This window comes from Pteropus alecto, unplaced genomic scaffold (assembly GCF_000325575.1).
Source record: "Pteropus alecto unplaced genomic scaffold, ASM32557v1 scaffold146, whole genome shotgun sequence".
In the NCBI taxonomy this organism is placed as follows: domain Eukaryota; kingdom Metazoa; phylum Chordata; class Mammalia; order Chiroptera; family Pteropodidae; genus Pteropus; species Pteropus alecto.
Window position 1 is genome coordinate 25,791,439 of NW_006442107.1, and position 20,639 is coordinate 25,812,077.

At 36.9% G+C, this 20,639-nt stretch overlaps 1 protein-coding gene across 1 annotated transcript in view; it reads left to right on the forward strand.

Annotated features, from left to right (window-relative positions):
* Nucleotides 1-273: 273 nt before the first annotated feature.
* The window catches only part of CLUL1 (clusterin like 1), a 28,259-nt gene continuing 7,893 nt past the window's right edge, over nt 274-20,639 (forward strand). The window contains exons 1-6 of the mRNA XM_006920045.1: nt 274-319; nt 1,186-1,304; nt 2,448-2,596; nt 7,456-7,623; nt 9,536-9,968; nt 14,671-14,808. Coding sequence (XP_006920107.1) covers nt 1,199-1,304; nt 2,448-2,596; nt 7,456-7,623; nt 9,536-9,968; nt 14,671-14,808 — 994 coding nt within the window. The 5' untranslated portion in view covers nt 274-319; nt 1,186-1,198. The remainder of the gene's footprint in view (nt 320-1,185; nt 1,305-2,447; nt 2,597-7,455; nt 7,624-9,535; nt 9,969-14,670; nt 14,809-20,639) is intronic.

The window sequence follows — 20,639 nt, forward strand, 5'->3', positions numbered from 1 at the left end:
TATGCATATCATAAATTTAAAATTGAAAATATTTTTAAGGCTTTAATGAGTTCTATTAAAACATATTCATGTAAAATAACGAGGTCGTTGTTCCTGATCATGTGCACAGCCCGCCCTCTAGCGTTTCTTTGTAAACCCTACCAAACGTTAAACCATACTCTTAATCTCAGAATATTAGGTTAATAGGATTAAGAACTGTGTCATCAAATTAATAGAACAGGCCAAATCCCTGACATGGATGAAAACTAAATCAGAGAAAAGCGAAGATTCTTTCAGAAGCAGGTGTTAACCTCACTGGAGAGAGACTGCAAAGTTAGTGGTAAATATATTTAAAAGTTTCATTTGGGAAACAGAGTCTTAATAGAAAAAGAGTAGCTAGTCCAAATGATAGATATAGATGTGTGTAAAATGTGATAACTTTGTAACTACTAGTGCCAATATTGTTTTATTATGTTACAAAGACATTACGAATGTTGGTTAAATATTTTTTTTCCAAAATAGCTGATAGACATACGCAGATAATTAACATTTTATAGATTTAACATTATTAAAGCATACAGCTGTTTTAATTCATTTAACTTTTCTTAGTAAAGTTTTAAACATTTGGAATGTTTATAATTAACTTATATCAAATTAAATTTAAAAGGAAATCATTATCTGAGAAGAAAAAATTTAACTGTTCACTGTTCACATATCTTGATGGGTTTTATAAGAAGTACAAGAAAAATGTGTGAGGTTGTTTTGCTTTCATAAAAAAGTATGTTATAAAAAAATAAGTAGTTAGCCATCTAGGTGAACACTCCCTTGAGGATTCCAAATTGGAGGGGGGAAAAATCCTTTAGATATATTTTAACTAATTCTGCGTTTGGGGATGTTGACAAGGAAATAAAATGAAGTTTAGATTCTATGTGGTTGTGAGCTATACTATTTCAAGGACTTCAGATGATACTCTTATTTAACTGTCATAAAGAATGTACACAAAATAGAGACAATAGAGACTTGGGTTGTCTTTTTCTTTTTTTTAATTTATATTCCTTATGTCTCAGGCCTGTTAGCATGAGTTGTCTAAAATCAAAAAGAAAAACTGACAGAAAAATGCTTGGGATCACCATGTGTTTTCAATTGCTGCAGACAGAATGTAACCTAATGGCAGGCATTTGATGCAGGTTTATTTTTCCTTTGCAGTAACAGCGGGAACATGAAGCTGCCACTCTTGGTGTTTACTGTGTATCTACTGTGGTTGAAAGATTGTCACTGTGCACCTACTTGGAAAGACAAAACTGCTATCCATGGAAACCTGAAGGGTATGTTTAGTTTCTTTATCTGTGCTGTGTCTTGTTTGCATGTTTGCATGTCCCGCTGGCACAGTGATTTACAGTTGAGAGATAACCGTATTCATTATGGCCCTCTAGTTTCACGGTGAGACGTTCTCTAGGCACTTAAACCAAGTAGACGTGACGCCAAACATCTGGATAAAAATAGAAAATTCCAATTGAGTATCTGAGAACATTCACATGTCCAGATGTTTGCTGTCACACAGATAAAACTTGCCAACTTTTTGACTTCATTTCTTGGTTTCAGCCAGATGTTCGGTGTCGTCTAAGCACAGTTTTAATGAACAGTGAAATTCTTTTCTAACATTTGAAAAATTTAAACAATTAAAGTAATCTGTGCAGTTATTCTTGAGATAATTAAAGAATGGGTTATAATGACATTGAATCTGGTTGGCCTGTGCTTATTAACTTCTGACCTTTGCATGATAAATATATGTTTAACACTTAGAAAAATAAGGTAAGTTAAAATGTTGCTTTGGGGGGTAGTCTATGATTAAATTTGGAGGCAAGAATAAGCTCCTTAGGAAGCCACATTGGCTATTGTGAAGAAAGAATGACAATGAATTTTATAGTCACTAAGGGCTTATTATAGGTATGTAAGAGATGTCCACTAGGTCATTAAAGAATCTTGCATTCTGTGATATACTTTTTAGTTTTGATGCCTCCTGGGGAGGTAATTAAAGCTAAAAGAAAGGGAAATTGTTCATGGTGTTTGAGGTTTCCAGTTGGGCATTTAACATAAACTGAGGGGGAAAAAAAATTGAAATTTTTTCTAATATAAACACACTTGAGTTTTAAGTGAAAGAAAAAAATGGATAAATGAAAATGGGCCTTGAAAATGGCAAGAATGAGGTTAAATGAACTCTGACTTGTCTAGGAGCTCAGCAGTGAGGAACAGAATGTATCGTCCATGTGGCAGCTGGGTCCATGTGGCAGCTGACAGCTAATTCATTATGATCTGCTTTCAGAGTTTGATGCTATAAAAGAACAATTAAGCCTCTCTTTAGGACACATGAAAAACTGGTGAACTCATTGTCTTCTGATGCAGATAGAGATACAGATACATTGTAATCTGATCAGATCTCAAAGAAAATAACTGCACATACCTTTTAGGTTTTTCTGAGGCTGGGGAGATAGATGTAGATGAAGAAGTGAAGAAGGCTTTGATTGGTATGAAGCAGATGAAAATCTTGATGGAAAGGAGAGAGGAGGAACATACCAATCTGATGAAAACCGTGAAGAAATGCAGAGAAGAAAAGCAGGTATAGTAATTGAAAATAATATCTGTTCTTAAATATATCTGGACCATAAATATTGTATTTGTTAGGGCAATTGATGAATTACTTATTTTCCCTAATACCAGATTTTCTGGAGAGAAGCTCTTATTGGAGGAAAAGTTTGAAGGTAATTTAAAATTTCTTCAAAGAACATATTCCTTGTAGAATAGGACTTTGCAGGACTCCAAAAGCAGGAATTTCAGGGATTCATCTCTATTTGGAAAGTGCTACTTTCTTAAAAGTGCTTTACCAGTAGGTAGTTCCTTTCAGTTTAGGTTACTGAGTCAAAAGTGTTTTTGGCTAGACTAGTGGTCTCCAAAGTTTTTTGATCTCCTATCCCTATTACTAAATATATACATTTTAATTTATTTATAAATTAGAAATGTGAATTCTACCACTAATAGCTCAAGGCACAAAATACACCTAAGGCGAGGTTAGGTTCATGGTTAGCTAGGATGGATGTAAGTTTACACTTCAAATAATCTAGATATTTTGAAATTTTTAGCCGACTTGCCAAATCTAATTAGATCATCATATTTTTACTCTGTCACCTAGCTAATAAGGAGCTCAGAACGAAGGACTGTCAGCTCTACCATTTGCTTCTTGTCTTCTTGAGCTGAAATTATTCGTATTTTTTTTTAATCTGCCAGATTTTTCTTTTCAAGAATATTTTTATCCTCCTATTTATTTACCAAGGACTAGTGTAGTTAAAACTAGATAATAAAAATGATAATTTAACTGAGTCATCTTAAACAGCAATTCATTGCCATTGGCTGTAAGTGAACAGAAAGAGAAGGAGCCAGTGTCGGTGCTTGTGGAATGTGGAGGGCCCCTCGTTCCCAGGGTCCGTGCAATGGTCTGATGTAAGCACAACAGAGCACCAGTGCATGTGGAACAGTACATTAGCCTAATCAGTTTTTATTCAAATACCTTTACTTAATAACTGTAGTTCAAATTAAGTATCTTACCGATGGAGAATACACATTATATCCGAACGTCTATGGATGATGTTAAAAATTGTTTATGTGTTACAGTTATAAAACTCAATACATTTCTAAATTATAAACATTGCATGGCTCATAGTTTAACAGCACTGACCACTGACATAACACTCAAAACAATTTAAAAATTTTTAAATTATTTTCCAATATTACCCTTAAATCGAAGAAATAAAACTGTAAAAAAAAATAACTTGGAAAATATTCTAAATTTTAACATTGAGAATAAATTGTTTTTAAAATTTGTTTTCATTAAAAGCTTTTTAATTGTAAATACACATAACATAAAATTCACCATCTTAATCATTTTTTATGTGTACAGTTCACTGGTGTTAAATACATTTACATTGTTGGACAACAAATCTCCAAAATTCTTTCCACATTGCAAAACTGAAATTCTATGCCCGTTAAACAACTCTCCATTTTTCCTCCCCACAGTCAATTTTTAAATTAAAAAATATAAACAGAAGTTCTAGTATTTCCTTCCTACCCTACAAAGTTGGGGGCCACTGAGTTCCCGACAGCTACTGGAGTTCTCTTCACTTCTCAGCACTGTGTCCTCTGGGTGTCCTGTGGCATAGTGCTGTGTGACAGGCTGACTGCAAAGCTGTAGTCAGCTTGTCAACAGACTGGTTGATGCTGTGGCCACACCTACACCCTCCTCGTTTAGGGTCCCTAGCAAGGAAAGTAAATTGCCCGATCAGCAGCTGAAAGCCCTCCTCCCTTTGGGAGCAAGCAAAAGACTTTCAGGAAATTAAAAATAACTCCTCATGAGGAAAATGTGGAAGTCCCTTGAGCTGAGTTCTTCCCTGGTGGGTTTGTGAGTCTGGCCACTGGGAATAATGATACTGGATATCATTTATAGGCCCTTTATAAACACATTGTCACATGGAATCTGGGTAAACCATTACTGTCATTTACAGCTAAGCAAACTGAGGCTCAAGATGTTAATTAACATGTTAACCCAACTCAGTAATGAATGACCAGGGAGAAAGTCAGCAGCTGCTGTGCCTGTTGGACCCAGCGACTTTCTGTTTTTCTCCTTTTCCCCAGCTTCCTAGCAAGCCAAAGTTGTAGTACTATGAAAAGAATGCTCCAGTTAGGGGTGGGGCAAGTAAGCAAGTGTTGGTTTCAGTTCTGGCCCTAAAGAATGTTAGGACTCATGGAATTTTATTCTTAAAAAACTACTTATGTACTGTCGACATAAGAAATGTCCAAACCTGTAGAGTATCTTAATGAGTTTATCTGAGCCAAACTGACGACAATTGACAGGAAGCAAAATCACAACAGATTAAGAAAATGCTCCAGAGAATGGCAGTTTTGAATTTTTTTTTTTTTTTTTATACACTGGAATCAAAGGAGAAGGTCTAAGAAGGGTTACATGACAACCATTGGTGGTAGATTAAGGGTGTGGGGAAAAGCTAAGTAGGAAAATCTCTGGGGCTGGATAAAAAGTAAAACAGAGAGACACATTCTTCTTTTACATTAGTGGGTACCCGAGGTAAAAATTAACGTTTTACAGCACATAGAGATTACGGTATTAGAGGACAAGATAACAATTAGGGGTTCTGTGACTCTGCTCTGGTACAGTGGATGTGCCCTCAGGGGTCTGGAAAAAAAGGGATTACTCTGACATTCCAAGAGTATGTTATCTTAGTCGCAAAAAGACAATAGTCAGGCTCAGTTAAGGTAAAGATTGGCTTTTGTCAAGAAAGCTACAGGTTTAGAATGTGACTATTGGTCATGAGTGACCTGCTTTTACTTAGGAATTTTTATGTTCAGATCATCCTATGGGGTTAATTATGGTTTCTGAATTTGTAGGGCCTGCCATGCTGGCCACCCTGAGCTTGTCAGATTAGTATGTGGCCTCTTTCTCATCCACAGTAGAAAAATTTATTGAATCATACTCTGCAGGTCTAGACACTCAATTAAAAAGTTAATTAAAAAAAAGAAAAAGCTGTTTAACCCTGAGTCTCCCTCTCTAAAATTATTTTAAACCTAGAATAAAGGATACTTTAGACAAACTATGAAATGGCAAGTATGGAGTCGGCACCGCCAGTCTCCCATCACGGAGCACTTCTCCTCTTCAGTTGACCCAGCGTCATCACAGTCCCTCTTCTCAACCTCTTCTTATTAATACTTAATGATAGTATCTGAAACTCATTTTACTTAAATGGAAAACCCTAGAGTGGCTTAAATGTGATTTGCCCCCACTCCAGGTTTATATGGGACTTCGATAAGCTGTAACTACAAGAATAGATATAGACTCTGTCAGTGGGTGGGACATTTAGGGGGATATGGAAGGGATGGACAAGGCCTTCCTGAACTAGAGATCTACTTCCTCCATGACAACACTTCACTACCTAAACTTGGGACGTAGGACTTGGTAATTGGTTTTTGTTATACACTTGGAGGCAAGCGGAAGGAAACCCAAGATACTAATAATAATGTGCTAGGTGCCTTGCTTACTTGCTTATCTTCTTTAATACAAAACATTAAAAGGTAGATCCTATTGTTATTCTTTTTTGCTAAGGAGTAGACTAAGGCAAAGAAACGTTAGGTAATTTGCCCAAGGAAATATTGGGATTTAAGCTTATATTGACAATGAACAGAATATTTAAATCTGGGACTTGAGAAAATCTGTGTGGTATTGTTGCCCGCCAAGGTGAGGCAACCTTTCTTGAGAAGATGTTGGGCTCCAGAATTGTTCTGCAAAGCCCAAGGGGACAAGAAAATCCTGTCTGGGTCACAACATGCATTTGGCAGGCCAGGGCCCTGCCAGTTTTGTTATGTGGGTCATAGCAAGTGCCACCTGGCTTAGCCTCAGGATTCTGCCATGAGGGCAGCTGCACAACGCAAGCCCAGCAAAGGAGATGCAGAATACTATCCAGGTGTTTCTTTAGGCTTAATATGCCAGAGAAGGATGAATTATTTTTCTTTTCCACTAGATGAGAATGCACACTAAATTGGTTTTAAGTACAGAAACTTTGCTCCCTCATGTAGTTTTTACTGCAGGGGTGGCCATTAGCTTTGAAGCTGTTATCTTATGGATGGATCTATTATATCCTGTAATTCCCCTGAACTACTTCTCAGGCATCAAAGGAGCCTGTCTTCAGAAGTCCACATTTGCAGGGAGGCCAGGAGTCTAAGTAGGGGTGCCGGCATGGGGGGAGCTCAGGGGACAGGGCTGAAGTTCTTAGGGACGGGTGTCACTTCTGCTGGGCTCCCTATCACCTACAGTGGGACCTGGCCAAGTATAGGAAAGTACCACAAGGGGGAGTGCTTGGAATATGGACAAGAAGAATGAAGATACTTAAATACAGCATCTCTGTAATTAGAATTAACTCAATGGGAGGGTTTGGTTTCATATACGAGAATTGTGCTTTCTTGCAATATTAAACATACATAAAAATTAAAGGCTGTATAAATGAACAAAATAAATGTGTCAGCTTTCTAAGCCTTAAAGTTGCTTCCCACATCCCGCAAGGACTAGATGTGAAGACACACAAGTAAACAGGTTAATTACAGTTGTTTCTCAGAGTAGGAACTTCATTGTTGGTTCACCTACATCTAGAGTAATGTCTATCTCATAGCAAGCACTCAATAAATACCTAGTGAATGCATAAATGAACAGATGGATAAGATTTGTAGTCTGCAATAAGGATCAATCATTTCTCTTTTCTTAATCAAAGAGAAAGCTTTGGAGTAGTTCTGTCAGCTGCCAAGGGCCTGAAGAAGGAATGAAGAAGTGGTTTAGGATAAGCACATTTTTAAGGAGTGAATCAACTAAGGTATATGCAAAGTCATGAAATGGAAATAGGATATTTGTTTCTACTTTTTAATTAGGAGGCCCTGAAACTTATGAATGAAGTTCAAGGACATCTGGAAGAGGAAGAAAGGCTATGCCAAGAGTCTTTAACAGATTCCTGGGATGAATGCAAACCTTGCCTGGAAAATGATTGCATGAGATTTTATACAACCTGCCAACCTAGTCGGTCCTCTACGAAAAATACGGTAAGGGGAAAATAGAGCTCAAGATTTCAAAGTTCTTAAGGTATCGGCTTCAGCTTACTTTTAAAAAATTAATTTATATTAATATTTAGACTAGAGATACCTGAGCTCGTATTGGCCTTTTGCAATCTAGACTCTAACATTCATTTATGCTTATGTAAGATTCACCTGTGTATATACAATTTATAAGTTAGAACAGCTATTCAGTTTGTCCCTTCTTTAATGATGCTGTCTGTATCTCTTTGAAGCACCCTGACTCTTTCTGCCTTGTATTTGTTATTTGTGAACACGTTCCCACTAGACTGTAAGCTCTTTGAAGCAAGGGACCATATCTTATTTATCTTCATTAAAACATCACAGCCATTCAATAAATGTTTGCTGAATTGCATTCTGAATAATAGTATTACGGTCTCTGATTTCAACTAGCTTTAGTTTTTTTTCCTGGAGGCCAAAGATTTGAAGACATTCTCGACCTCCCAAATTTCTCCTTCAACAGGCTTGCCCTCAGCATGCACGTGCACGTACACATGCGCGCGCATACGCACACATACACACATCCATATCCCCTTTAGCCCTACCCATGCATGTCCTATAGGACTAGCATGTTTCCTTTTTTGTCCCCTTTAGTTATCTTCTGGACAGAGAGATCACTGAGGGAGGTGACCTGAATTGGATGAGCTCTGCCCCATAAAAGTCTCCTACTCTATTGGCCTGAATTTCCCTTCCCCTTCAAGAAGTGAGCCGAATATGAAATGGAGTATTAGAGCATGCAGTAATTAGAGTATGCTCCTAGCTTGGCAGTGCCATAACCAATTATAGAGGGAGCAACCCTTAGGATGATTCATATGCCAAGTTAATTTGCCTCCACTGTTAATTGCATCTGCTCTATTTTTATAGCCACTGTCATTCTCTAATATACCAGAATATGGTGGAATAAGCACCGGCTGGAAGTCAGGAGGTTTAGGGACCATTCCTATCTGTGTCAGTTGTGTAGCCTTATGAAAATTTTTTTGGGCTTTAAAGTTCTGTTTTTGTAAGTGGATTCAGGTAAACAGAAGCTGGCAGAGGATAAGGCAGAAGATCCACCCAGATTATTTTTTGAGGAAGGCATATGTCCTCTAAGAATTCCTGGTGAATTCTTTGAACAGCACTGGGGTGCTATAGTAGTGATGTTCAGTAGTTGTTATGTTCCTTATCATGCAACGTAGCCAAAAGGGCATGAGCTTAGGTGTCACGTAGAAGAAATAGAGCGTGGTGCAACTGCTGGAAAATCTCCCAGTGAGTAGGGAATTCTATAATTAGAGCTTCATTCCTTTCACTACAACCAAGGAGAGCTTTAATCACTGCAAATAAGTAACTATCCCTAAGTAGCCTATTAGGCTGTATTAAGCATTTATAGTTCAGTGTGAATGTGTTGATGAGATGAGAAAGAGGAGAACATAAAGACACTAATGATATTTCACCAAAGCAAAAAGAGAGAGAGAGAGAGAGAGAGAGAGAGAGAGAGAGAGAGAGAGAGCTGAGACACTAAGAGGTGAAAGACAAAAGCCTTTTTTACATATTTTAGGCAATATACATGGTGCCCTTTAGAATATGGCATGCCAACCACCACCAGTACATCAGGCTGTGGCTTGTTGACAATATTGAAAACTTGGCCTTTTTAGATCTTTGATAGGCAAACATAAACCAGAAGGAATTTTCAACCTTTCTCCATCGTCAAAGTCAAAGCCAGTACGAGAATGTTAATAAAATAATTTTAAATTAAATTTCCTTTTCTTAGTTTGCCCAGAATTGTTCTTGATTTAGAAATTGTTCTTGATTTAGCTGTAAGTTGACTTTAAAATTTATAATTAAAAAAAATCCAGAAAGAAAATTAATTTCTTATTCCATTTCTGTCCCCCACCCCACCCCACAGATTGAACAGTTTTTCAGGAAGATATATCAATTTCTGTTTCCTTTCTATGAAGATAATAAAAATGATCTCCCCGTCAATGAAAAGGTCATGGAGGAAGATGCACAGCTGGTCCAAATAGAGCATGTGTTCAGCCAGCTGACTGTGGATGTGAGAGTTCTCTTTAACAGGAGTTTTAACGTCTTCAAACAGATGCAGCAAGAATTTGACCAGGCTTTTCAGTCATATTTCATGTCAGATACAGACTTAACTGAGCCTTACTTTTTTCCAGCTTTATTCAAAGAACCAACAAAAAAGGCAGATCTTATGCAAAGTTGGGATGTTCCCAGCTTCTTCCAGCTGTTTCGTAATATCAGTCTCTCCATTTATCAAAGCGTCAGTGAAACAATTACTGAGACGCTGAATGCAATAGAGGATTCACCAAAACAAGACAAAGGTGAGTATTAAAAGATTATTTTTACTTAGATGTCTATACTAAAGTCAAGTTTTATTTAGCTTTGGGAATGGTAGATATTTCTAAGTCATCGTACATTGTTTCTGAGAGTGACAATGTATGGATAATCAAAGTTTCAGAGCCTCTTAGAAACTTTGAAGTCTGCCAGACACCATTCCTCTTCCATCATTGTCAAGAGCTCTGTGGGGCTGTTTTCTCATTAAAGCGGATTATCAAAGCTAAAAGATAAAATGCTGGTAGAGATAAGAAGTTGGAAAAAAACAGAAACAAAACGTTGCCTCCTTTTTGAAAATGCATGTAGGTGCTCAGCTCTATCCTGCTGGACCATCATGGAGTTTCTTTAAAATCAGTCTAAGCTCCTCAACTCCCAGTTTGGAAAGAAGCCTAGTGTCATGTAAAACCAGGTCACATTTAGTGCCCTCCACAGCCTCCTTTGCATCACTACTATAATTCCCTAAACCATAACATTTGTGTACAAAACCAGAGAAAGTACTCATAGACAAACCCAAAACTACAGAAATAGGAATTTTGTAAAAGACAAGAATTGCCTTCTACCGATACCACTCATGCCCATGTTCCAATATTTCATGTTGGAAAAACAATGCTGCTTTATGTTGTAAGGCAGGAAAAAGTTTCTTCAGGCTTCTGTGTAGTGGCTGGGACACAGCATCTCAGAAATGAGAGCTGCCGTGTGGGCCAATTATAGGATCTGTGTTTCCTTGGACTTATTTTCTATTGACCACTAGGCCAAGTAAAAGGCTGCTTTCCTCTGACATAAAAATAAAATGAGCTCTTTCTAAAATCCTGTCATTTGTGACAACACGAATGAACCTGAAAGAAGACATTATGCTAATGAAATAAGACAGACACAGAAGGACAAATACTGCACGATCCCACTTCTAAGAGGAACCTAAAATCGTCAAACTCATAGAAGCAGAGGGTGGAATGGTGATTGCCAGGTACAGTGGGGAGGGGGAAATGAGGAGGTATTGGTCAGAGGGTACAGAATTTGAGTTATGCAAGGTGAATAAGTACAGCATAACTCCCATAGTTAACAATACTCTATGGGATACTTAAAAATTTGCTAAGAGGGTAGATCTTATGTTTCAGTTCTTGTCAATGATAGTAATAATAAATAAGAGGGCAGGAAGACATTTTTGGAGATGATGGATAGTTTTATGACATAGATTGTGAAGAAGATTTCATGGGTATATACTCATTTCCAAAGTCAACAAGTAGTATATACTAATTACATACAGATTTTCATATGCAGCAAAAAGGCCTCCTTCTAGCTGTTTTCCAGTTATATCAGCTGTAGTTGGCAACATCTAAATCAAATGCTCAAAATTGCCATAACATTGCATAACGGGCCTCTACATAGGAGGCGCTCACCTCACACTATCAGAAACCAAAGCCAGGAAGCAATGCATTACATCCTTCCCGTCCCATTGTTCCACAAGTAGAACAGCCGTTATTACTGGAATTGTCATTAGGTTCTATTTCAGGATCTGGAAGACTTTTCTAGTAAGTCAGGTGTTTTGTCTTGTATTCCATTCTGAGATTCCAAATTCACCAAATATTCAAGAAAAGATCAGGGTAGTAGACTAAAAATATCAATGCTGGGATGATGTTGAATAATTTTTGCCTGACATTTTTAAAAGATATGAATTGCCTTAGAATAATGTTCAGAATGTGTCATTAAAACAAAATTATGCCCCCATCTCATCCTATCTTTCACACTGTGTAGCAATCTTACACATGGGTTGCTATATTCAAATGTGCACAGGAGTGCTAGTGATTCAGACAATTGAAATCTAAATAATTTTCCCACCAGTACAACTCCGTCCCACCCCACCAACTCAGAAGGTGGATTTCCATCAGTCTGCCTGAGGTTCTTCCCCCATTTACACACCCCAGGACCAGCCCCTGCTCTCATCTGGCTCATGGTTACCCTCTCCCTGCCCCTTGCAACATCTTCACCTCAGTGATAACTTGGAAATCCAGGGTCCCCTATAAATGCAAAAATTAAAAACAAAAACAAACATCAAACATAAAAGCCTGTGTTACTCCTTTATATACTTCTTTCTCCAGTATCTCTACCCTAACCAAACAGTATGCAGCAAGCTCCAAAAGAGGAGACATTCTCTTCCCAGATGAGTACATGGGGACTATTTATCAAAAATAGGCAGGCAGGAGCAGGAGGGGATTTGCATGTGGTTTCTACCACTTTTCTGGATGGGTGGTAGGTGAGGAATAAACTTATTGCCTCTAGAAAATCCATCTAACGAGAAGACATTTTGAGCTTCACCCCTTGTGCTAGGCAGAATAATAGCTTCCCCCAAATGTCTACGTCCAAATCCCCAGAACCTGTGAATATGTTAGGTTACATAGCAAGGGGAAAGTAAGGTTGTAGATGGAACTGAGGCTGCTAATGAACTGACCTTGAAATAAGGAGTTTATTCTGCATTATACAGCTGGGCCGAATATAATCACAAGGGTTTTTAAAAGTAGAAAAGGAGATAGAAATGAATTAATAGAGATGGCAGCATGAGGACTTGGCCCTACTTGACTGGCTTTGAAGAGAGAGGAAGGGGCCATGAGCCAAGGAATCCAGGCAGCCTCCAGAAACTAGAAAGGCATGGAAATGGATTCTCCCCTAGAGCCTCCAGGGAAAAACAGCCCTCCTGACACCTTGATTTTAACCTAGTGAGACCCATTTCAGACTTCTGACCTCCAGAACTATAAGATAATTTGTGTCGTTTCAAGCTACTAAATTTGTGGTAATCTGTTACAATAAAAATAGTAAACTATTACATGCCGCTTGTCAATTACAATAGCCAACATTTACTGAGTGAGTACTATGTATCTGGCAACCTTCACGGATGGACTTTATTTGCCATAATCGTCCTGAAAGCAAAAATAGAAAGCTAAAATTGAATAATGAATACTATTAAAAGGAGGAAGGTGACAATGGAAGAATTTTTTTCCTACTTTGGTCTTTTTAGACTTCAATTCCTGAATCTGTTGAAAGAGAATAAAATAGCTTGTCCTCACTTGCTTTATAAATCCCTGGAAAGAAAAGATGAGATCCTGTTCACTGAAACTGTGTGATACTGTAGCTTGACACAGTGCTGGGAGATCTGGGTTCTAATCCTACTTTAGAGGGTGTTTGCTGACCTTAATTTTCCCTTCGTGGGGAAAACAGAAACAGGTGGGAGAGTAGATGATTTATATTAGCGACGGCGCCAGAAATTGCTACCTAGAAGGGCCCTGAGGCTCTGTCACTGCGACTGAAATAAGGTGATGGCTTATTGCCATGGATACAGGATGGGGGATTGGTGTCATATGGACCTAGAGTTTACGGCCCCTGATCTATATACCAGGTATTAACCTAGATGCTGGAAATAAGACAACGATATAACATAGCCCCTGACTTTTAGGAGCTCCATCCAGAAAAAAAGGAAAACAGATCAGTGGATAATTACATTGCCATATCATAAGGGAAACAACAGAAGAAGTTATTTCGGAGGAATGGCGAGATTAAGATGACAAGACCAAATCCCTTTCCTCACAGGGCTCAGAGTCTAATAGAGAAGATAAAGCATACAGTACATAAGACAGAGATAAGTTCGACAGTAGAACCCCTCACAGGGGTTCTTGGGAGCAAGAAGAGATGCCAATAAGTCCAGAGCTGGAAGCTGGGAGGAAATGACTTTCTATTCGACAAAGGAAGTGGTTGCCTTACATACCATATGATCTAACAATTGCCTCATAGGTTTTTAAGCAATGAACTTCATAATTTATCTCAAAATGAAATGTTTCATTTTTAAATGTTGAGGATTAAATATAACAGAAAATCATCAGGTTTTAAAATAATAATAAATTTTTCCTAATGTGAAACAGTTGGGAACTGTTAGTTTTCTGTTGGATAGACTTCTTTATATAATAATTTTTTATGAATAATTAATGCTACCAGAAAAAAAAAAGATTTCTCAAAAATTGACCTGCTTCAGAGGTTTTCCTAAATATTCGATCCTCTGTTCATAACATTAAGTATATGAAATGCAAAAAGAATAGTAATAAAGTAAATCTCTATCACCTAGTTTGAGAAACAGACATTTTCAATATCTTTGGAACTCCAATGTACTTCCCCCAATAATGGCTTTACAAATTAAAATAATCATTAGTATTTTTTAATACAAGTCCAGAGAGAAAAGTGGCACAATCCCCTATTTAGTTAACCACATTGACATCAGAAATAATAATGATAAAAATAAGACACACTAAATTTAAAATAATTCACATACGCAAAGGAACAAAATTAATGAAAGCTGCCCTCTCCTACCCCATCAAGTCTCTCTCCAAAAGATAGCTACTATTAATAGTTTCTTATGATTCCTTCCAGAAAATAAAATTATATGCATTAACCTTTTTGGGGATGGGGAGAAGGGAGTGTACTAAAGTGATGAGTCATAATAATAGTAATGAGATTGCTGGATTAAAGTACATATGCAACTTTTAATAGATGTCAAATTGTCCTTGCAAGTGGTTACACCAATATGCAGTCCTATGTTTGAATATAGGAAGAAGATTTTGAAGGCACGGGTAAGAAAAAAGAAATGACATTGTATGTAGTCCTTAAAGTGCTCTAATGGCACCAATGTATAAACACCGTTACCTGCAGATGCTGACCCTAGAGGCCTGAATTCAAAGATAATGCCTGTGCGGGACAGAGGACTGTGTGGAGAACTTGGCCAGAATTTCTCGGAATGTTTCCAATTTCATGCAAGATGCCAAAAATGTCAAGATTACCTGTGGGAAGGTAAATAATTACTGGTTTCTCGGGCCTCTAATAGTATTCTGGTCAAAGGTCAAAAATCTCACTTTTACAAGCATTGTGGATTCATTTACTTCCCTTCAAGCACTTTTTTTTTGCAAGCTCATTTCCATATAGGGGTGCTCAGTGTAGGTTTATGAACTTATTATTCAAAAGTAGATGAACTCACTTTTCACCTTTTTAAAATTTCCTACTCGTTCCTATAAAAATATTTTACGGTTAAAGACCAAATAAACACTAATGTGTGCAGAAGAGAACTATGAACAAATTAGGGCAACTCTTTCCTTTTTACTGCAAAGAAAAAACCACCAATGGAGGTAATCTTTCCATTGTGTAAGCGAATTTTAGCCAGGAGAGTTTTTCTTTTTTTTTTGAAAGTGGCAGTAATCCTTTCTAGTTGATGGGTTAATTACTAACTGGTGTTTAAATATGAAAAGCGGCTTCTTCTCGAAAGCCCCAAGCCCACTTTGCTCTCCCAGATCTGACTAGGAGTGACCTTCCTGTTCCTTCCCCAGGTGAGAAATCCTTCCCTCCATCCACTTCTTGCCCCTTTTCTACCTCCCTCCCCTTGTCTTCCTGTAATTAAAGTTGCTTTTCCCAGCCAGCTAGGGTCTGAAATCACATTTTCTTACAAAAGCCTAAATGACGTTTTGATTCTGGTGCTTCTGTTTTTCACCTTGATAAGGACTTAAAGGAAAGAAATTTTTTAAAGTGTGACTAAGGGCTTGGAGTAGGAAACTGAATCTAAACTAGACCTTTCTGTCAGAGCCAATGAGGGTCTTGTTTCTCCTGAATCGCTAACTGGGTGACTCTTTGCACCTCCGTTTCATCATTTGGAAAATGGCATTAATTTATCTACTTCATATAGGTATTTTGAAGACTAAATAAAATGTCTGAAATATTAATGATTCTCATTATTCAAGTGTTTTGTTTTTTATGTCACAGTTGTAAGGTTGCATACAGAAACAAAAGTTTTTATAAGAGAAAAATATACACTAATATACTAACCACTTACAAATATAGGCCCACTCAGAATCTGAAAAACAAAATAAATGAACAAACAAAACAGAAACGAACTCATAGATACAGAGAACATTTTGATAGTTGCCAGATGATATGGGGCCTGGGGAGATGGATGAGGAAGGAGAAGGGATTAAGAAGTAGAAAGTGCCAATTATTCAAAAAAGTCACAGGGATGTAAAATATAGCATAGGTAATATAGTCAATAATTGTTTAACAAGTATGTATGGTGTCAGGTGGGTATTAGACTTATCAGGAGATCACTTCGTAAGGTATATAAATGTCTAATCACTACGTTGTACACCCAAAACAAATATATATTGTATATCAACTGTAATTGAAAAATAAAAAATAGTTTAAAAAATAGTCCCACTCAAACACCTCATCATTAACTTCCTTTCATCCAGTTTAAAACTTTGATGAATAATCTCTCACTGATTATTGTAAAATAATACAGAAGATGAGGGGAGAGGGAATGGGAGGAAGATGGTCAAAAGGTACGAACTTCCAGTTTATAAGATAAATAAGTATTAGGGATATAATGTGTAGCATGGTGACTATAGCTAATACTGCTGTATGGTACATATGAAAGTTGTTAAGAGAGTAAATCCTAGGAGTTCTCATCACAAGGAGGTTTTTTTTCTTTTCTTTTCATTGTGTCTATGTGAGATGATGGATGTTAACTAAACTTACTGCAGGAATCATTTCACGATATATGTAAATCAAGCATCATGCTGTATACCTTAAACTGATACAGTGATGTATGTCAATTATTTCTCAATAAATCTGGAAAAGATAATACAGAAGAAATCAGATAATACAGTATAAACACATCATATAATCAGTATACATCAGATAATGCATCAGATACAGTATTCAGCAGGTAACACAGAATATATGTAATGTAAATTGACTGCTGCACAAGTAAAACATAAAAGAAGGTATATTCTAATGTGTTCCCATACAATTTAAAACTTTTATTATAAAATGCATTTTAGTGTAAATATGTAAAGAATAAATAATAAAAACCCATGCGCCTATTGCCTAAATTAAGAAATAAAACATGACCAAAATGGGTGAAGTCCTCACTGTGCCCCTTCCACATCACATCCTCTTTATCCCTAAAAGGAAACTGCTATTTTGAATTTGGTGTTTATCATTTCCTTGCATTTCTCTATATTTTTATCATGTATGTTTACATATAGCACACATTACACATAGCAGTATTTTACATGTTTTTTATTTTTATATCGTCAAAGTACAATGTTTAAGCTTAAAAATATGACTGATACAATTATAAAACAAGCACGTGCCAAGATTAATTTATTCATGAGGAACCAGCAGTGTTCAAGCTGTTTCAGGAGAGTATAGGAGAGACTGCCTGAAGTATTTATAGTCAAAGATAGACAGCATGTTGAAGATTCCGAAATTAGATAAAAAATTAGTTAATGTACTAAAGGGCAATAAAACTATAATTTTTGCAGTTATCTTTTCCATCAGACCAAAGTAATTTACATCTCCACTGGACAAAAATCAGTTGCAATTTTCTAATCTATAATTTACATCTAACTGCATAGAGTCTGGCCCTAATCAACAGTAAATAGTAAATCCAACAAGGATCATTTCCTCAGGCTTTGCAGCGGTCCCCAACCTTTTTGGCACCAGGGACCGGTGCTCCTATGAGAACCTAATGCCTGAGGAGCTGAGGTGGAGCTGAGGCAGTGATGCTAGCCCTATGGAGTGCGGCAAATACAGATGGAGCTTCGTTGGCTCGTCCCAGTTCCAAACAGTCCGTGGACAGATACCGGTCCACCGCCTGGAGGTTGAGGACCCCTGCCTTAGGGAATTTAGTAATCATTGGGTGGCTCTCTTAACCAATACTTTATATGACATTGCGAGGACATGCAGCCATTCTCTTGCCTTATTTCCAAGTTTTGGATAATTTTTCTTAACAAAATAAATTTTATTGCTTATGTATTCTTTTGCCACTTGGCTCTTTACTCAGTACAGTTTGTAAGATTTAATCATGTGAACATATGCTGTTCTAATTCATTAATTCACTGTCGTATGTTAGTCTATGTATGCGTATCACAATTTACTTATGCATTTTTCCGCTCACGTATGTTTAAGTTGCTTCCGACTTTTTGCTATTACAAACAACTCTCATAGATTTTGTCAAACAATGGTTTTGCCTCTTCAATCACCGTTTGATTCACCCTTTATTCTAAAACTAAGTACATAGCTATAATTATAATCTTATACTTGATAAATATAAAATAAATGAAATATTTTCCAAAACATTATAAATCTTTTCCCCCTACTATTTATTATATATTTTTGGTCCCAGTTTTAAACAGATTCAGTATAAGTGGCTCTTTTCTTCTTTTCCCATACCAATTACTGGTACTGAATATACACACCCAAATTCAAAATAGTAGTTTCCTTTTGCAAGAATAAAGGGGTTGTGATGTGAAGGGAGCACAGGGGGGGCTTCATCTATTTGGGTAATATTTTATTTTTTAATACAGGTTGTTGGCACATGTGATTAATACTGAATAATTTCTGTCTCTGGCCCAGTTTCTGTTAGATAGTTTTATAAGACCATATAATTATCAATTAAACTGGATCTCTTCTGAAAGTGATGTAGGCAATATTAATAATTACTCAAAACAACAGGTATAAACTGGGAATGCTCACAGGCAAAAGTAGATGAAAAACAAAACGACCACAATATTCTGCAGTTTCTTAGATCAAGAGATGGAGTCTGTTTTTCTGACCTGTGAATCTGGACTTGGCTGTGGGTCTGTCTTTAGCCAATGAGATATTGGCAAATGTGACCAAAGTGGAGCCTTGATATGTGCTTGTAATTTAAGGCTTGTCCTCTCTTCCTGTCAGGAAGCCCAAGCTAGCCTTCTGGAAGATGAGAAGCCTTGGCCATACCAGCTGAGGACCCCAAATATGAATGAGGCCATCCTAGACCATCTAGCCCCAATGGAGCTGGCTCAGACATAAGAATAGTCCAACCAATGCACAAAAACAGGAGAAATAATAAATATTTGTTGTTTGATGTGCAGCAAAAACTAATGAATACATATTGTCACACTTTATAAGAGACACCTGCCAAATATGGGCTTTCTTGCTTCCTTCTCTGGAGACATTCATTCTTACATATATGTGGTGACTAAAAAATGCCTTAAAGTGCTCTGGGTCCCGCTGATCATATGAATGTCTTTTTTAAAATAACAGCTTTATTGGGATACGGTCGATGTACCATAAAACACACCCTTTTAAAGTATACAATTTAGTGGTTTTTAATGTATTCACAAAGTTGTATAACAATCACCATTATCTAATTCCAGAATAGTTTCACCCCAAAAGAAACTCCATACCCGTTAGCTGTCACTTCCCCTCCTCCCACCCGCCTCTCCTACCCAGCAGCCTCTGGCAGCCACACAGATTTACACCTGTGTTTTCTTCTAAGGGTTTTATAAATTTAGTTTTTGCATTTAGATCTGATACATTTTGATTTAGTGTTTGTATATGTGTGAAGTAGCAGTCCAGCTTCTTTCTTTTGCAATTGGATATCCAGTTATCTTAATTCCACTTATTGAAGACTTTTTTCTCCCATAGAATTGTCTTGGCACTCTTGTTAAAAATTCGTTGACAACAAATGTAAGGGCTTATTTCTGGACTCTCAGTTCTTTTCTTTATTTTAATTTTTATATTTTATTTTTTCAATTATAATTGACATACAATACTATATTAGTTTCAAGTATACAACACAGTGATTAGACATTTACATAACTTCCAAAGTGACCACCCCAATAAGTCCATATATAGTTATTACAATACTTTTGACTATATTCCTCATGCCACACTCTACATTCACATGAATATTTTGTAACTATCAATTTGTATCTCTTAATCCCTCCCCTCTTCATCAATCTCCCTACTCCTCAGTCCGGCAACCATCAAAATGCTTTCTGTATCTATGAGCTTGTTTCTGTTGTTTCTTTGTTTATCTTGTTCTCTAGATTCCACAAATAAATTAAATCACATGACATTTGTCTTTCTCTGTCTCACACCACTCAGCACAACACCTTTAAGGTCCATCCATGTTGTTGCAGATGGAAAGATTTCATTCTTTTTTATGGTTGAGTAATAATCCATTGTCTATATATACCATTTCTTCTTTATCCATTCATCTAGAGAAGGACACCCAGGTTGCCTCCATATCTTGGCTGTTGTAAATAATTTTACAATGAACATATGAATGCATATGTCCCTTAGAAGTAGTGTTTTGGGTTTCTTTGGATAAATACCCAGAAGTGGGGATTACTGGGTCCTTCTTTGTCTTTTGTTATGGCCTTTCTAAAAAAGTCTATTTTGTCTGGTATAAGTATTGCTACCCCAGATTTTTTTTCATTCTCATATTCATGAAATATCTTTTCTCATCTCTTTACTTTCAGATTTGTAAATCTTTTCATCTGAAGTGAGTCTCTTATAAGCAGCATATTAAGGATCTTGTTTCCTTATCCATTCAGACACCCTATGTCTTTTGATTGGAACATTTACTCCATTTACATTTAAACTAATTGTTGCTAGATGTGTAGTTATTGCCATTTTTTAATTCATATTTTTATGTATATATTTTTCTTCTTTCTTCTTCTTCTCCTCCTCCTCCTCCTCCTCCTCCTCCTCCTCCGTCTCCGTCTCCGTCTCCGTCTCCGTTTCCGTCTCCTTCTCCTTCTTGTCCCTTTAACATTTCTTGGCGTACTGGTTTGGTGGTGATGAAC